This window comes from Coniophora puteana, assembly GCF_000271625.1.
Source record: "Coniophora puteana RWD-64-598 SS2 unplaced genomic scaffold CONPUscaffold_1, whole genome shotgun sequence".
NCBI lineage: Eukaryota > Fungi > Basidiomycota > Agaricomycetes > Boletales > Coniophoraceae > Coniophora > Coniophora puteana.
Window position 1 is genome coordinate 1,709,418 of NW_006913053.1, and position 16,426 is coordinate 1,725,843.

General features: G+C 48.7%; 5 protein-coding genes and 1 non-coding gene across 6 annotated transcripts; 1 reads left to right on the plus strand and 5 right to left on the minus strand.

The window, feature by feature from the left end:
• Window positions 1–281: 281 nt before the first annotated feature.
• CONPUDRAFT_133875 (uncharacterized protein) lies at window positions 282–3,418 on the minus strand. The gene is made up of 11 exons (XM_007765068.1): window positions 3,055–3,418; window positions 2,915–3,002; window positions 2,618–2,856; window positions 2,428–2,569; window positions 2,197–2,370; window positions 2,062–2,145; window positions 1,849–2,012; window positions 1,460–1,801; window positions 902–1,410; window positions 368–847; window positions 282–305 (listed from the first exon to the last, which is right to left on the minus strand). Exons 1-10 carry the CDS (start codon window positions 3,363–3,365, stop codon window positions 402–404), a joined length of 2,499 nt encoding a protein of 832 aa, XP_007763258.1. The 5' UTR covers window positions 3,366–3,418; the 3' UTR covers window positions 282–305; window positions 368–401.
• Window positions 3,419–3,982: 564 nt separating this feature from the next.
• On the minus strand, window positions 3,983–5,597 carry CONPUDRAFT_133877 (uncharacterized protein; the record flags this gene model as incomplete). Its single annotated transcript, XM_007765069.1, has 6 exons — window positions 3,983–3,998; window positions 4,068–4,378; window positions 4,432–4,480; window positions 4,532–5,035; window positions 5,091–5,251; window positions 5,305–5,597. Coding segments are annotated over 5 exons (1,099 nt in total), but the record flags the coding sequence as incomplete, so codon positions are not given.
• A 199-nt stretch (window positions 5,598–5,796) lies between these two features.
• Window positions 5,797–6,524, minus strand: CONPUDRAFT_114771 (histone H3). Its single transcript, XM_007765070.1, has 4 exons — window positions 6,448–6,524; window positions 6,340–6,392; window positions 6,131–6,283; window positions 5,797–6,067 (listed from the first exon to the last, which is right to left on the minus strand). The coding sequence occupies exons 1-4, from the start codon at window positions 6,485–6,487 to the stop codon at window positions 5,897–5,899; spliced, it is 417 nt and encodes a 138-aa protein (XP_007763260.1). The 5' UTR covers window positions 6,488–6,524; the 3' UTR covers window positions 5,797–5,896.
• Window positions 6,525–6,688: 164 nt separating this feature from the next.
• On the minus strand, window positions 6,689–6,761 carry CONPUDRAFT_t11. Its single transcript has one exon. It is a non-coding gene; the product is annotated as a tRNA-Thr (tRNA).
• A 317-nt stretch (window positions 6,762–7,078) lies between these two features.
• On the minus strand, window positions 7,079–8,049 carry CONPUDRAFT_148537 (uncharacterized protein; the record flags this gene model as incomplete). Its single annotated transcript, XM_007765071.1, has 5 exons — window positions 7,079–7,126; window positions 7,174–7,499; window positions 7,548–7,623; window positions 7,680–7,846; window positions 7,902–8,049. The coding sequence occupies 5 exons, from the start codon at window positions 8,047–8,049 to the stop codon at window positions 7,079–7,081; spliced, it is 765 nt and encodes a 254-aa protein (XP_007763261.1).
• A 290-nt stretch (window positions 8,050–8,339) lies between these two features.
• On the plus strand, window positions 8,340–16,424 carry CONPUDRAFT_78796 (uncharacterized protein). Its single transcript, XM_007764571.1, has 41 exons — window positions 8,340–8,410; window positions 8,527–8,792; window positions 8,854–9,105; window positions 9,153–9,264; window positions 9,317–9,587; window positions 9,643–9,665; window positions 9,714–9,795; window positions 9,844–10,043; window positions 10,095–10,178; window positions 10,236–10,568; window positions 10,616–10,859; window positions 10,909–11,307; window positions 11,357–11,400; window positions 11,459–11,633; window positions 11,691–11,762; window positions 11,820–11,952; window positions 12,006–12,383; window positions 12,435–12,620; window positions 12,673–12,706; window positions 12,760–12,874; window positions 12,935–12,952; window positions 13,001–13,059; window positions 13,111–13,341; window positions 13,392–13,433; window positions 13,484–13,620; window positions 13,670–13,831; window positions 13,881–14,137; window positions 14,193–14,309; window positions 14,359–14,480; window positions 14,532–14,628; window positions 14,688–14,806; window positions 14,858–14,979; window positions 15,030–15,126; window positions 15,176–15,197; window positions 15,251–15,323; window positions 15,391–15,544; window positions 15,592–15,801; window positions 15,860–16,022; window positions 16,082–16,164; window positions 16,222–16,303; window positions 16,362–16,424. The coding sequence occupies exons 2-41, from the start codon at window positions 8,554–8,556 to the stop codon at window positions 16,367–16,369; spliced, it is 5,751 nt and encodes a 1,916-aa protein (XP_007762761.1). The 5' UTR covers window positions 8,340–8,410; window positions 8,527–8,553; the 3' UTR covers window positions 16,370–16,424.
• Window positions 16,425–16,426: the final 2 nt, after the last annotated feature.

Below are 16,426 nucleotides of genomic sequence, written 5' to 3' on the forward strand. Positions count from 1 at the left end.
ATCTATAAAATCGATACTTTAGTTCTAGGTCCTAAATTTCCAATCGTGTCGAGGGACTGCGCGACTTGCTGCGCGAACTCATTATCTCAGCTCAGCTATCTACATGGGATAAATATCAGCACGTGGGTCATTAAAATTAGAGAAAAGTGAGTCAAGAAAGGCCTCTCGACGTACAGAGTTTAAACCCCAGTTGCAAGTCGACCCAGTATACAGGAGCCAAGGATCAGTAGGACAATACAGTTGAATTCATATCTACTATCAATCTACATCGGACACAGGAATAGAACTATGAGCTCGTGTATCCCCTGGGTCAGCCATTCCAATCTGTATGTCAGATGGTGGATTTCACTGCCAGTGGAGGCCATACATGGGAGATTACAATCAATTTACACGCAACATAATCAGCTCTCGTCTCTTGGAAGATTCCATCCGGGCTGGAGTCGTCCTGCCAAATTGCTGACAGGCCCAGAAAGACCTCCTTGGCTCTTGAAGCTCTCTAGGAAGTTCTTGATTAGGCCATAATCCATTGACTCGCTCACGTCATCGTCATCCTCGGCGCCGTCGCGCTCGAGCATTGCCTTCAGCTCAGCGTCCATCGCCTCACCGATGTCAACCTCATGATCGGGGACCTCCTCCTTCGAGGCCTTACCCTTGCCCTTAGACTTTGGCCGAGAACGGTCCAACTCTTCGTCCATTGCTCGCATGACCGCCTCGAATGAGTCCAAGTTGGGGTTGGGGTTTTTCCCTGGGCGCCGAGTCTGATTTTGAGGGTCTTCATTGCGGGTGTCGGAACGTGAGTCATCAAGTGTTGGAGGACGTGGAGGAGTAGTCCCAGCGGGCACGAAAGCTAGTTTGGCAAAGGTAATTAATGGACCGGAAGGAGAAGAGTCAGGCAACTTACCGCCGCGGCTCTTGCGTTCGCCAATGATATCCGCCCATTGCTGGTCGGATATTCCCAAAGCCTGTCGTGAAAACTCCAGGAATTCTTCCTCCTCCTCGCTCATGTCTATTTCGATATCTCCAACTATCTGGGGTCTATCGTCCTCTGACTCGTCTTCTTCTGCTTCATCTGAGTCTGTTTCGTCATCTGAGTCGGCGCCGTCGTACGTATCCCGAGGAAGGATTGGGGGGCGAATCTTGATTGGGGCGGGTTTCTCTTCTTCGCCGGTCCGCTTGTCCTGTTCGCCTGTCTCAGCATCTTCTCCTACCACGTCCCGCGCGACTCGCTGAGAATTAGTGTAATAGTTCGCCGGCATTTTCCCGTATTCTGATGGATTAATTGGCGCCACAAGCTTGTCCATTGCGGCCCGACGTTCATCGCCGTCGGGCCGCTCGACATAGCTGTCGTCAGTATCGTCTGAGTCGCCAAGTAAGTCTTCATCGGCGTCAAGATCTTCTTCTGAGTCTTCGCTATATAAAAACGTTAGTAAACAGCGGTAGCCAAGCACCGAGCGCATACTCTTCAAATTGGGCGCCTTCTAAATTACCCTTGCCTTCGACGAATTGCTCCACTTTTTGCGCCAAGTCTTGCAACCTGTCGGCCTGTTGTTCTGTAAATCGATCATCCACCCTGTCCGCCGCGGACTCCTGGTCCACGTCCATTTTGGCTTCGTCACCGCTGGTGCCCCGCGTTGGCTTCGTGATTTGTGCGCTTTTCTCAAGCAGTGCATCAAAGTTCTCGGCATCGATGTTCAGCCAGTCATCTGAATCCTCCGCTTCCTGGGAGGTATCCGAGAGAGCTGCGGGTGCTTGAGCCAAAGCTCGGGCCACGAGAACGGCAAACGACAGCCGAGAAAGATCGCTAGGACACGGTGAGCTCTAGACGTACGGATGATAGCGCGAACTTACTCTTCGCGGTTCACAGATACGAATGTCTCTGCTGCTTTGCTCTCGAGATCCTTCCAACTCTGAGAGCCCTCTACCTCACTCCGAAAGTAACCTGCAGAAACTAGGTTTTGAAGGTACTTGGCATACTCTGGAACTCGGCGAAGGGCCTCCTTTTGAGCTTCTACCTAAATAATGTTGTCAGCGTTGTCGATATCTAATATTGATAAGACATACCGAGGAGGCAAGAGCCGCAGAGGAGGAATTCACAGCGTCAACCTTGCTTTTGCTTTCCTGATACAACATCTCGAACCCACACGCCTACATATCCGAGTCAATTCCTAGTAAATCATAGACGACACAATGACCGACCAATTTCATGCCAACATCTTTAAAACGATGGTCCTCGCTGCTCTCTGACCATCGCCCGAATATCTTCGGAGGATGGAACTTTTGTCCCACTAACTGGGCGTATGCTGTTCGGGTCATCTTTACGCTTCTTAACGCGGAGGGCTCTGGAGGAAAGCGGGCCATCCGATGCGCAGCCTGTATCCGCGACTTGTCAAAGCACGCCCATGTAAGACGAAGACGAGATCAACTAACGCGTAGCTGGATAGCATCTCGAGTATAAAAGGTCTCAACGGCTTTTTGGACAAGGGAAGGGTCGACATACAGGGCTTTTGCGACGTCGATGGGCAAGTAGGCTTTGGAGGTGTGAGTATGACTACGGGCGGCTGCAGGATATCTGTCATATGTTAGTCAAGTATGTATGCTCGCATAAGATCTTGCTTGCCTGTTGATTTTCTTCCAAACGAGTTTCTCAACATGTGGAGGAGCAAGTGTGTTTACACCGGGGTCGCGAAGTACCTTGAGAGCGTCGAGCGTAGAAATATATTCATCTGTATCCTCAAAGTTATTGCCGTCGTCATCGTCATCCTGGTCATTGTACACTCTGCGGTGTCTTCGTGTAGTTGAGGCAGGGGAGACATACTCCAGTGGAACTATATGCAGATGCGAGCTATATAGCCAGACCTATAAGAGAATCATCGTGAATCGGGAAGTGCCTTACCCATGCAAGAGCGGTGCGCACCCGGTTCTCTGAATTGGTAGGTTTTACCCACGGAGGGAGCGCTTCGGCAGCCTCGATGAGCAGAAGTTCGCCGTCCGAATCAATTACACTGTAAGGATGGAAAGGTCAACGGTGTGCAGCTGGAGGAGTAGGCGGCGTACCTGATGGCAAGATCCCACTTCGCACTGATCTCTCTCAGTAACCAAACGGCACACCATTCGTCGTCGATAGAGTCGCCAACACGCATAGTACCGTCCAGGATCCATGCATCCTTCTTATCAGGATCGGGTATGACCTTGAGCTGGAATGTATCCCGATGCCACAAGAAGCCCGGAAGCAAGGACTCGACATGATCTTGTACGCAAGAAGCTAGCGATGTAGCAGACGTCTTCTCCGAGAGGTGAGCAGGTGGGTACAGCGTGTAATGTAGCGTATCTTCAGAGATCGAAGGCGGTCGATTGAAGATATCCATGGTGGAGTCCAAGGCGAGTGCAAAAGAAGAGGAATATTGAGACCTCCTATGAGTATGCGGTAACAAGGGCCGGACCCAACGCTGAATGAGGAACTCGGCTTAGTAGGGCTTTCTATTTCCGGTCCGCGCGGCTCTCTGTCCCTGGCAGCGAGGATTGGGACTGTGACATGGCAGCGTCTTTCAAGGACAGAAACCTCATCGCGGTCATTGGGGACGAGGTGAGTAACTTCTCAACGTGAATATATGCTAACAACTAATGATCCCGCGACAGGACTCTATCACAGGTCTTCTCCTCGCTGGTGTTGGCCACATCAACGAACAGCAGAAGAAGAACTTCCTCGTAGTAGACTCCAGTGCGTGGACACCTATGAGAATACAATATGAGGATGGGAGCTCATTCTTTCACTCAGAAACACAGGTCTCCACCATAGAATCGGCTTTTCAGGAATTCACGGAACGCAAGGACATCGCTATTCTACTCATCAACCAGCATGTACGTACCACGTCCCAATGATTTCAATCGAGTTACTCAACACGGCGTCAAGATCGCAGAGAAGATTCGGCCTACGGTAGATAGATATCAGCAAGCGTTCCCTGCGCTGCTCGAGATCCCCTCAAAGGACCATCCATATGGTATGTTTCATAGTAGCTTTGGGTCTTACAAGATATCATCTCACTTAATCACGCGTTCAATGTGATCAGATCCATCAAAAGATTCTGTGCTGAAGCGCGTACAGAAGCTTTTCGGAGAGTAATTGGTCTATATCGTCAGAGCTGGTTTGGGTTTATTTCATTGTACAATATAATACAGCGTGGACGCCATCAATGGGGGACAATGCAATCTGACTGCGATTAAACAAACGGCGAAGTAACGATAAATGATGACGAAGAGTTCGGGAGTCACGGCGAGCGAGACCCATCTTACGATGATCTCCACCGCATTATAGGCTCTGTCTCCCGGACACCGGGTGCTTTCTCGACAAACACACGAACAGTGTTGCGACTCTCCGAATCTACCAGGAAGACTTAGCATCAAGGCTGACAAGTGAAGGAAGAACAAACGTACTGGGGAAGTCTATCAGGAGATAACGGAAGACAAAGTAACCATCATCATTCTGTGCAGCCCATGAGTATGTCAATTCGCCTTGAAGTGAATCGTCGCTTACTCTGACGAGGTCCGCATGAACCTCACCCTCAGCGAAAAATTGTCCACTGTGGTCACTACTGCTTTGCCGAGATGTTCGCGAGCTTTTGATGCCAGAAAACACGCCGGCAAAACTCCAAAAACCACCTTTTTCATCCTTGTCCTCCGTTTCCGGGGGCTTGTCATGCGCCGGAGCGGGACCAGGAACAAATTCACCACTCAGATACTTGAATACCCGCTTTGAAGCTTCTATAGCATCACATCCGCGTCCTTTTATCCAATCGACACTGTCATCGAGGGTAATATCCGAGAAACGATCCCAAAAGCCATCCTCGGTCATTGAAGCAAAGGTTGCAGACTTCGAATTTGGATCACGGCCTTCCACATAGAAGTTCAGAAGCATGTGCTCTCGTCCGGAGGAGTCAACTGCAATTTGAGAAGAGACATGTCGGTTACGATGACGCGGCCGCACAGCTGAGGGAGGGTTGTTGTGGAAAGTAAGAGGTCCGTGCAGATGGGTGGCAACCTATATAGACGGTTGGTCATGATTCGTGGTGGTGAAATCACAGGTAGGAACAAACCTTTGGGGATGCCTCAATGCGCTTGCAAGCGTCTCCATAAACAACGGTGGGAGAGTTTTTGGAGAAAAGCTCCGACGTAAGCGCGTAAACTAGCACTGCTGAGAGGCCAGCACCGAGCAGGATCACGATCAAATTTGATGTACGTTGGCCTGTACGAACAACTACACGGAATATCAGCCCATATTGAAGCGCTAACCAATTGCGAGCTGCTCACCTTTTCCACCTGTGCTGAGCTCTGACCACTTCTTCTGCTTCTGCTGTTGAGCAAGCTGCGCTTGAGAGATGCCTAGTTGGAATGGTCCGACTGTGTCATCCCTCTGAGCAGCGTGCTGCTTCTTGTCCAAGGCGGAAGAAAGCAGCGAGGATGTAGTGTCGCGGTGTGTTGCATACTTCCTGTGAGGTGACGACCGCAAAAAATACAAATGCGCGTTCGCTATGCATGAAGAGGGGGGCTTCAGCCGTAGCCTGACTATAGGAATGGTAGAACGGAGTGGTGCCCAAACCATCGTCATAATAGTCAGTGACGAAGGTGGTTTAAGAAAACAGGTCACATGACTCATACATCAGCGACTTCGTCCGCCTACAGCCCCTATTTGTGAACTTCATGGAAGCTTGCTTAGGCGCCTACTTCAGACTATGGAGTCAGACATCAGAATTACCGAGTCCTGAGCCTTGAGTATCTTAAGGTCAGCTTCGATCAAGTAACCGCACGAAGATGATATGATTATAGAATAAAGAAACATGTAATAAAAATACACTAGAGCTGATCTCTACTAATGAACCACTAGGCTCAACCAGACTCAGCCTCAGTTGCGCTCTCCACGGAGTCTCCGAGCCAATGCCAAATCCTTAGGTTGGATAGTAACACGCTTGGCATGAATAGCCGCAAGGTTGGTGTCCTCAAAGAGCGACACAAGATAGGCCTCGGCAGCTTCTTGGAGGGCCATGACGGCAGACGATTGGAAACGGAGGTCGGTCTATGAAGAAAGCGGCACACATAAAAAAGGCTAGACAGGAGAGGCAAACAAGGAATGACATACCTTGAAATCTTGGGCAATCTCACGAACAAGACGCTGGAAAGGAAGCTTGCGGATGAGGAGCTCCGTCGACTTCTGATATCTCCTGATTTCACGCAAGGCGACGGTACCGGGGCGGAAACGATGGGGTTTCTTCACACCACCAGTGGCAGGCGTCTGAATCGAAGGTTAGCAAACGAAGAAAGTTGATGGTGATAATAGACGGAACGCACAGCAGCAGTTTTCCGGGCAGCCTTCGAAGCGAGCTGCTTGCGAGGAGCCTTGCCTAAAGTGATGATAAATACGCTGTGCAAATCATGTGGACGGTGCCCGAGTCTTACCTCCGGTAGACTTGCGAGCGGTTTGCTTGGTACGAGCCATTAAGTGATTGGAGAAGATGTTATGTTGTGGAAAGTGGTGGTATGGGTGTTGAAGAGGAATTCTAATCGCACCGACCTCTTTTTATATCGCCACGGACCGTCGATCAACAAAAGCTGCAATAAACAAGACGCGTCGCGGTTCACGTGAATTTCACGTGATAGTCACGCCTTTGCCCAACTTCATTCTCAATAGCAAAAAGGCTTCCCATTAGCCGACTCGAACGACTGACCTCGTCATTACTAGTGACGCGCTCTACCAACTGAGCTAAACGGGATGTGTTTCATAATGACGACTTGGCGATCATGAATAGTCGTAATCGATGATTTCTTTCATATCCAAACGGCATGCATTACAGCGCTTTGCAAGTGAATGCGGAAGCCTGGGTGGAGAGATGGCAGTGCACACTGGGGCCGGTGCAGGACCCCTGGCATGAGGCGGGCGAACGATGCGGAGTTCTGCCTGAATTGCTGTGCTCGCGTGGCCGAATTTGGCAGGTACTACTCGGGGTCCTCACTCGGCTGTCTCGGCGGGGCCATTTCGCGTCAGAGGCTTTTCCGCATCTTTGTGCAAACCGCTGTAACAACGAGATTACTACAGAGACTGCAACTGATCAACACGCTCAAACACATTCTTCTTGAGCTGCGGAGAGGTTCAGCTCAGGACATACACATCAGTAAGCCACTCACTGGTGGACTAATTCCTTGACCCTCGAAATAAGCGAGCACAAATTCCGTCGCGACCCAGTTACTCTCCAGGGCGCCGAGGTCGCGGAATATGAGCGAGCGAGGCACTTCAGCGTTGGCAGAGGGTGCCGTTAAAACAACATCCAGTGGAGTGCCTTTCGCCATCGATGAAGTTGGGAACATGGTCTTGAGCTTACGTATGGGAGACTGGGCATCAACTTCGTCCTTGGCTGAGATTGAGTCTTTCTGCTTAGCAAGCTGCAGTCTGCCGACTAGTGCGCGGACGAAACCATCACGCAAATGGCTGTACGATGTTTGGCGAGTGGGAACTGGAACGACGATTAATTGTAGGAGACAGAACGAGTTTTTGAACATACTAATTCGAAGGGCACATGCCGTGTTCCGCACTATATAGTCAACCTTTTCTTCTTTGGTCGCCGACATAGGCATGTCCTGACAGATATGGTTTGCGCCTTTATTTTGGATGACACTTTCGATGGATGACATACCTTCAAGCTCGGATTTGAAAGGTCAGCGTAAAACCCGACAGAGTATACCTTAATCCCCAAGAAGGATACGGTCCTTACACCCACTCCCATGAGGGTAAATGTGGGCATGTAAACTTTGGAAGGTACATTAAGTACGGTTGGGAATTCGATGGATGTCGCAGGATCGACTGAAGGTAACGAATGAGCAAATATTATCTATCAATCTATCCAGAATATGTATACCTTGTATTGATTCTGTAGACAATGTCGCATCAAGCTGAAGCGGCTGAGCAGTCCATGCAGTGATGGCGAGGCCAGCTGACGCGAGAAGTAGAGAACGACCAGCGAGTTTCCTGCTTTTATGCAGAGGACTAGCAACCCTCAAAGTCATAGATGGAATCAATGTTCGCGAGGCATGAAGACCTACTCTTTGGAAGAAGAAAAACAGCATGAGGATACGAGGCACAGGCCCAGGTGTTAGATACTGTTATAGCCCTTGAGCTTGAGTTCGAAGAAAGGCTGGCGTGAGTCGCGACTGGCAATGTCAGCGCATCGGGTGCAATAGTGACGGTGTTGATATCTTGCCAATTGCGTATCTGCATACTCCGGAGTCAGCGCGAGTGTGCGATCATAAGTGCATACGCGTCTTCCTCTTGTCATTGTTAAGCGGGGGATACGTACCTCCTCTCAACGACGCGTCATCTACATTCTCTTCTACGTTGTTCCGCAATCGGAGGACCTTATAAGAACACGTACGTATAGACCAGATGTTCCCTGTCTCCCAACTTTCCTCCCCCTGAGAGACCCGCACGCGATCCCTACGCCACTGAAGCTGACCATGCCTTTCGCTCTCAATGTATCAGCACAGGTTGCTAGTATCAAAGACGAAGACGCAATGTCAGATTATGATGAAGATCTCTCCGATTTTGAGGATGATTCTCTGCCTTCAACCCCGGACCAAACTTCAGACAGGCAGACCGCCATGTTCGCGACGTTACTAGACTCGCTTCCCTATGCTTGCGAGCCTGCAGAAGTTATGAGATCTCACTTAGAAGATATCATCAGCCGGCTTGTTATATGCGCAGAAGCCAAGGACTGGTTTTGCCTCATGCACTGGGAGGGTATGCTAGGGCGGTAAGCTGCGGCTGTGGTAGTGTTCGAACATATCAATGACTAATATTGTTTGCCGCATTAGCTGGCTCATGCTGAAGTATCCTATTCAGATTTCTACGCGAAAGCAACTTGTGCAACTTTTCTATGAATTGTCTCTACTCCCTGGCATCGAGCCTCGCATCACCAGGAGCTGGGTCAATATGGTATCGAGATTAACCAGTAATAAGGGTATTCAGCGTCAACTATATGCAGACGGCTTCCGACTTTCTTGGGTGCCACTCTGGAGAGTCTTAAAGAAGGAACTCTTCCCAAAAGAGAGACTGACTGGCAATCCGTAAGCAACTTCAGGTCACAGTGTCCATGATGTTCATGTTTTAGCAGGCGTAACATGAACAATATTTACCTCTATCTCGCTGAGAAGTGCAGTCGTTACTTTGATGCCTCGGACATTGAGGATATGTTGTCAACTTTCCTACCTATGTTAACATCTCAGGTAAGTCTTGAGCCATGAATAAACTATTCGCAACTAACTATTGACATTGTAGACGACGCTCACGATGATGCCTGTCCTCACCTCCTTTTTGCCTCCCACTCACTGTCACCACTATCTCCCCATTATGTTTGGAACATGGGAATCATTGAACTCGTTTGTCTTGGATGATCGCTTGTTCGAGTTCATGGGTGTGCTTTCAGAGGGGCATGTTGCAGGCAAGGCAGGGTATAGCGACTCAGAAGCTGGAGCCGAATGGAAGGACGTCGGCATCTGGACTGAACACCAATGGGCCATGCTGATGAGCAAAGCCCTTTCCAGCATGCGTATGTTCTCGTCTTTGTAGGTGTCCTCACTGGACGGCTTATAACCTTCTTTTAGATGTCCCCGCTGGGAAACTCAAGGTACGTATTCAGGAGAATCGTCAGGGTTAAGTATTCAAAGAAGTAAAGATGACCAGCACGACTTCAATTCAAGCAGACGCTTTAGCGCTTCGCCAAGGATCTAAAGTCAAAAAGTCAATTAGCAGACTCAGTAAGAGGCTTATAAATCACGGTACTCGTATGCTTATTCGTTGTACAGATTTTATTGCGAAGATTTTTGTTTGGAGCATGGCCGTAGATGGACCTGTGCGGGGCGAATCTGCTGCATCTTCATCCAGTGAAGCCTCTGGCCAGGTCGGGTATCGAGCAGGATCCAAAGCTCTAGATTCCTTGGATAAACTGATCACCAGCCTCGAATCCTTTTTCCATCCATCCAATCACGGGCACTGGTCAATGATCGTATGACACTTTTAACCATGTTTTTGTCTTCTTTCTCATCACTCTATATAGCTCACCAACTTTCTGACTCGCCTCACGCTTGAATTCAGCGAGAGATGGTATGACGAACAGCAAAGGTCTTGTAAGACGCCAGCAGTACGTACATGACTCACATCATGGTCACCATTAACGATTGCCGCGAACTCCTTGCAGGCACAGCGGTTAACGCCAGACATCCGCCGCAGTTTCGTATTGACTCTTCGCACGCCTGCGTTGCTCTCTATGTTCTCCAAAGACCCGACATCCATGTCCATGGCGCATTCAGCTGTGCGAATAATGGCTATATTTGAGCCAAATTTGATGATGCCCCAGCTGCTTGAACGTGCTTACGGTGGGTTAGAAGTCGTAAATGAGACTCATCGTACGACTGCTGTCCTGAAATTGCTGTCGAATGTCTCGCGTCCACTTGTTTCGGAGAAGATCTGGCGGGGCGGTCCTAAACACGTCTTGCCCCTCTTGGAGCTTTGCATCCCTGGGATTGACTTGGTTCGTTCAATATAGATTTCCATGACGACATTTGCTGATGGTCGTAGAATGACCCAAACAAAACGGTGTGCACAGCTTCGTTCATCGTGAGCATCGTTCAGCATATCATGATTGGTGACCTGTCCATGCATCAATTTGGGGTGGCTTTAAGCGGAGATGCTCCTGGGGAAGAAATCATGGTTGTTGACTCCAATGAGCAACTACCGGACGGCGCTGAGTCAGGTCCATTTGCCGTGCTGAGTGTTGAGGAAGAGCGAACTTTGACAAGGGAGAGCACTGCAGCTTTCGCAGGTATTATTCATCGTCTTCTTTATGTGTTTCTGGTTTAACATGAGTCCAGACTGGGTGGTTTCACTTTTCCGTCGGGTGATTTCTCTGTACGAAAACCTGCCAGAAGAAGGTGGCAAGAAGAACACTACCGGTGGCAAGCAGGAGGAGACGGTTCTCAAGGCTATCAAAGGCATGCTTGTCATTGTCTGTTTACATCTCTCCGACCACCTCTACGATCTCGTTCTCAATCTCGTTTATGATTACGCTACTACTAACGCGAAATCAAACGCCATCCGGCCGCTCGGTCACCTTGTGGCCAGTCTCGCCAGAGCGCGACCCCAGAAAACCGTGGACAAGTTTATTCCTATATGTAGTTTACAGGTCCGAGAAGAGCTCGCCCATGGGGCATCTAGCACGAGAAATACATCCACACATACGTCGGTTCCTTCAGACACTACGCTGCACTGGAGTAGGTCTTATAATCTTTAGCGGAACTTCTCATCAACTATCCTCTTCAGATTTGTCTATCCTTCGTGGCTGTCTGGGCAATGGTGGAGCTGCGGTATGTCAGAATGGAATATGTACAGGGTGATGTCTTGCTAATGCCGTTTACTATGAAGCTCGTGAAGCATCAAGAAGATATTGTCGGCTTGTTATCGCTACTAGTTGAAAAGACCAAGAGTGAACGTGGCTATTCGAGTACTGGCACCCTGGTTTCCAGGGTTCTTCAGTCCTTGACGTCAGTGTATCCAATCAATGATAGATTCGTCAACGCCGACGACTGGCAACGTGAAGGTAACGAAAACATACACACGATTTGAATGTTCAATCTTTGATATATTCTATGGTTAGACTTTGTACATTCCCACAATCTACACTGGGGCCGTGTATATGAGGCTAAGGATGTCAAGATTGAATGGCACGGTGAGTGATCGCTTATCGTCGATCATTCTGACAGAAACTAAAAATACTCTTCGTTAGTTCCTTCGTCAGAGGAGATCAGCCTTGCGCTAGAGATCATCACTCGTGTTGTTGAGCCTACCCTGGAAAAGGTCGATGCCTTGCTCGGCACTCGTGGCACTTGGGATAGCATTGGCCGAAATGACTTCTGCCGGTAGGTTGTCCAACAGTCATCGTTAAAGCTCCTTTTGGCTGATCCATGCGCAGGTATCTTCACTTCTGTAGAGCTGCCTGGAGTGGTTTACCAACCATTTGTCGAGAGGGTCACAAGGAAGTCCCTGATCCGTGCGCCGATCCGGATGTGGAAATGGAAAACATGACGCCGGAAGCTTTACATATAGCTGCAGGATTCGTGCTGACGGCACAGGAGGATCCTACATATCAAGCTTTTACCCGCTATCGCCTACGCTACGGTGATGTGGTTCACCGCGCGGCAACGGCTCTTCTACAAAGCCATGGAGAAAGCGAGGATCATCTAGATGCCATTGTTGGTGTTGTCAGAGCCATTGACACATATTTCCTGGACTACGGTATGACCAGGGGAGATCTGACTGCCCTTCAAAAGAACTACGACCAAGCGAGAGAGTAGGTGTCTGGCATCAAACATTTAAGCCAGCACTATCTGACCATGTTCAGGACTAACCGTTTATCCCCTCGGTACAAGGAAAACGTCCGTCTAGTATGGATCAAACGGGCGCATGTCTATCATAATGCACGGGTTTACATGCACTCTTTATATCGACGACGTTCCGAGCTTGATGACAAGCTTCTACGGGATGCCCTAGCTGAACTTTGCCTATCACCGTATCTGCGTGTACGACGGTAAGCTACACACGCATACATAACAGCTCCCTGTCACTAACATCATGCTCAGCTTGGCGCAGAGTGTCTTGCAGAATGTCTGTTGGGTGAGTACGCTATATTGCAATAAAATTGGTTTCTAACGAGTTGTCATATGTAGTACTACGTGCGCGCGACGAGGCTCATTCTGCCCTCGATGTTCAAAGCATTGGGCAAAGGAAACGAGCCTGATCGCATGAAAGGGGCGCTATATGTCCTCGGCAACAAACAAACGAGTGCGTTCATATTGTAACTATAACATTTTTGGAATATTACTCAGATCAGACTCTTTCCAGTGGCGTATGCTTTGTCAGGTTTGGCTTCCCCATGATGTTCAGACTAAATGTTAAGTCAAACGTCAGATGTGCTTCACCGTCACGGCTTTTTGCAGTCTCTCCTCGAGAGTCAGTACGAAGAAAAGGTTGATCTTCCATTGCCTCCTCTTCGCGTTGGCTGATGCATGCTTTTTCAGCCCTCAGTTCAGAAGCTTGTCAGCGATTATAGTCAAGATAGCCTTGCCTACCTGAGTGAAGAGCTCGTACGGACAGGGGCGTATACTGATGAAACCCCCAATGTCCAACAGGTCACCAATGCCCTGAAGTCTGAGATCACTTCCGTTGCCACTTACGAGAAATTGCGGGAGGAATCTCTACAGCTTGCGCCTCGCCGCGTAAAAAGGACAGTGCAAGCACATGCCGAATTGGTAAGAGTACGACCTATCTCTCCATTCCACAAACGCTCAACATCTTGTAGGTAAATTCCATCCTTGAGGTTGCCGTGCGACCAACCACCCACGTACGTAAAGTGCAACCTCGTCTAGATAACTTCTGACGACCCTGTTGTAGTGGAGATATGTCCTCATGGCAGCTCGTTTCCTGAACGAACTTATGCGCAGAGATGCTCCCGTCTCAGTAGATTTGGCCAAATTCTTCGTAAATCAAACTATTAGCCCGCAGCCAACGATCAGGTCTATTGCATTGAAGTTTGTGTCTTCAGTTCCTCCCAAGGAAAATACCTGATTTCCGATAAAGGGCAATCACAAAACTCACAGCACACATCAAAGTGCGCTCGTATGCCAAGTCGGACCAGGAGCTTTGGCTCTGCGAATGGAAGAGTCCATGGGCCAGGCATATTCCAGTGAGCAACCCATCGGAGTTCCTAGAGTCTCTGCATCATCCTGTAGAACAAACAAAGTGAGAAAGCACCGACAAAGAGGTTCAGTGACTAACTTCTTTACTTCAGATTCTATGTCGATAAAATCATCACGGGATTCCTACTATGGGCACCTTCTATCAAGGTGTATACAATCGAGGATGCGAACGCTACCCATATCGAACTGGAAGACCAGTCAAAGAGCGCTCTGTCGTCGATGAAGAGCATGCTCACCTCTGCCTACTGGTCTCAGCTTTTGTCGCTGTGGACTCAGGAAACCACAAGCTCTAGATCTTCAGATTCAGATACTCTCCGAAGAGAGCACTGCCGTTACATTGTAGTGCTCTGTAAGCTCTGCTCCTATTTCCGGTAACAATTCTACTGATTGGTGTTGTATTCCAGCAAAGTCTTTCAGAGAGCTTCCCGAAGCTTTACTGGATGCCGTGGAACCCCTGTTATCGGATACGGACAAGTTCAAGCAGAGAGCTGCAGCCGAAATTCTATCCGGGCTCATCCGCGGTATGCTTGACCACTACTGATGTCCTGATCGTTTTCTCATAGAAAGTAGGAGCGAAGCATTGGCCTCGGGCACCTCTAGACTCACTTTGGTCATGGATAATGTCACGCTTTGATCGCACATTCTCTCAAGTGAGACCGGATACTGCTCAATTTTGGGAGCAATTTCTTGCAGTGAGATACTACGTTGCTTCCAGAATCGTATTACTAAAATTTGTTCAATAGATCTGTTTACAAAACCGAGATCCTAGGCGGAACCAACCTCTGGTAAACTGGATACTTGCTTTGCATATCGATTTCCAGGGAGACTCAGCGTTCACGAGTGAGTACAACTAGTATATCTTTTTACTGTAGTCTCAACCATATCTTTCATGTTTCAAGTGACGAAGACACTAAGCGTCCTAAGCGTATTAATCGATGCTCTTGGCATTCGATTTGCCCCGCACGCTGAAAAATACACGAAGCTACTGTTCGAGAACGCGCACACCGGTTATGCTGAGGTAGCTACCAATACCAACTCCGCCCCTTGCTGGTTCTCAGTCTTTTCATAGTTAAGGATATCTATCGGAAACATGCTACTTTCCATAAGCCGAAACACTTGGTCCCCAACTTACCCCTCTGTTGGATCATTACTTGAAGCTTGCAGAAACACCGAGGATCCTCTTCGTACAGCGTATGCACATGTGACACGGTTACCATCTACGCACTAAAGATTTGCTCTAGAAATGAGGATTTCTCTCGTCACATAGTCCAAATCCAACAAGATCTGGCACGTTTGAAGAACGAACGCCTTCCACCCCCGCGGAGCAGCCAGTCTGATGTGAGTATTTACCCAATGTGTCTAGAGACAATGCTAACGTTGTCATCAGTATGACAATGTCTCGATGACCGGTGAGACGCTCGCGCTACTTCCACGTATACCACCTTGACCATGATTGCCATAGTACTTCTATGGTGCTGGATTTCTTTCCATGCCCCAGAAGCATGTCTCTCGTACCGCGGCGTGGTCACTTTACTGTGTGTTTCCTCTTCACCTGATCACTTTTCTTTGGATGTGGTCCCAATATTGATGACCCGCCATTAGGCCCGATTTCATCAAGATGTCTGAACTTAATGACAACACAGAGCTTCAGAGATATAGCTCGGGTGTCCTCTATGTGCTGTCGGCGGTTTATTTCCCCCCAACCTATGTGGAGAGCATCTTGAACATTTTGATCGATTCCGTCAAGAAGTCTCAAGTATTGTTGTCATTTTAAAGTTTGGCCTACAACTAACTCTGATTTAGTCGTGGCGAATAACTCTGAACATTCTACCCGCGCTGGTGGTATTCTTTTTCAGGAATCTACTTTCTATCTCACCAGATGGTGTTTCCAAAGTCACCGATCTTTTACTGAACTGTCTGATGGATGAGAATATTGAAGTGAGAGAGACTGCTTCAACAACACTGTCAAGCCTTGTCCGCTGTTCAGAACGTCAGAGAATTGACCCCCTGAAGGTACACACGTCGTTATAGGGAATGGAGTGACGGGTTTTACTTATTCGTGACGACACAGAAACGGTTCGTAACCCTCGAGCGCAAGACGCAGCTTCCTGCGAGGTCACATCCCGAATACGCGATAACTTTGCGAAAGCTTCACTCGGCAATCCTGGGACTTTGTGCCCTGATCGAAAGTTTCCCCTACTCCGTGGAACCTTGGATGCCTCCTCTCACTGAAGGCCAGTTGGCTAACACGCTGATGTTTGACTAAGCTTCTTACATTACAATCCATCGATAGTCTTGGCGCGACATTCCACAGATCCACCACCTATTTCCACCACAATTCGCAAGTGCGCTTCAGATTTCAAGAAAACTCATCAGGTGAAGTTTGCTGCTATGTTATGAGATGATTTGTGCGCTAACAGCCTTGCGTTGCAGGATACATGGCACACCGATCAACTCGCCTTCGATGAAGACCAACTCCAAAGCCTGTCTTCGATGCTCGTTGGGACATCATACTGTAAGTCGAATAGGTATCTCAGAATCGGCATTCTGATCCTGAGCTCTCTGACTCGCAGATGCCTGATGAATTAAGAGAATTCACTTCATACTTCCCACACGCTATATCATAAACATCGCGACC

What these genes read in the sequence shown, in the direction of transcription:
- CONPUDRAFT_133875 (XM_007765068.1), bottom strand. Translation starts at nt 3,365, where the DNA reads ATGGATATCTTCAATCGACCGCCTTCGATCTCTGAAGATACGCTACAT. An exon ending in GAGATGCTATCCAGCTACGC is followed by an intron (nt 2,371 to 2,427) that starts GTTAGTTGATCT and finishes TCGCGGATACAG; the next exon opens with GCTGCGCATCGGATGGCCCG. An exon ending in AAGATGTTGGCATGAAATTG is followed by an intron (nt 2,146 to 2,196) that starts GTCGGTCATTGT and finishes TCGGATATGTAG; the next exon opens with GCGTGTGGGTTCGAGATGTT.
- CONPUDRAFT_114771 (XM_007765070.1), bottom strand. Translation starts at nt 6,487, where the DNA reads ATGGCTCGTACCAAGCAAACCGCTCGCAAGTCTACCGGAG. An exon ending in CTGCCCGGAAAACTGCTGCT is followed by an intron (nt 6,284 to 6,339) that starts GTGCGTTCCGTC and finishes CCTTCGATTCAG; the next exon opens with ACGCCTGCCACTGGTGGTGT. An exon ending in AGATTGCCCAAGATTTCAAG is followed by an intron (nt 6,068 to 6,130) that starts GTATGTCATTCC and finishes CTTTCTTCATAG; the next exon opens with ACCGACCTCCGTTTCCAATC.
- CONPUDRAFT_78796 (XM_007764571.1), top strand. Translation starts at nt 8,554, where the DNA reads ATGTCAGATTATGATGAAGATCTCTCCGATTTTGAGGATGATTCTCTG. An exon ending in TCCCCGCTGGGAAACTCAAG is followed by an intron (nt 9,666 to 9,713) that starts GTACGTATTCAG and finishes AAAGAAGTAAAG; the next exon opens with ATGACCAGCACGACTTCAAT. An exon ending in CGACGACTGGCAACGTGAAG is followed by an intron (nt 11,634 to 11,690) that starts GTAACGAAAACA and finishes TTCTATGGTTAG; the next exon opens with ACTTTGTACATTCCCACAAT.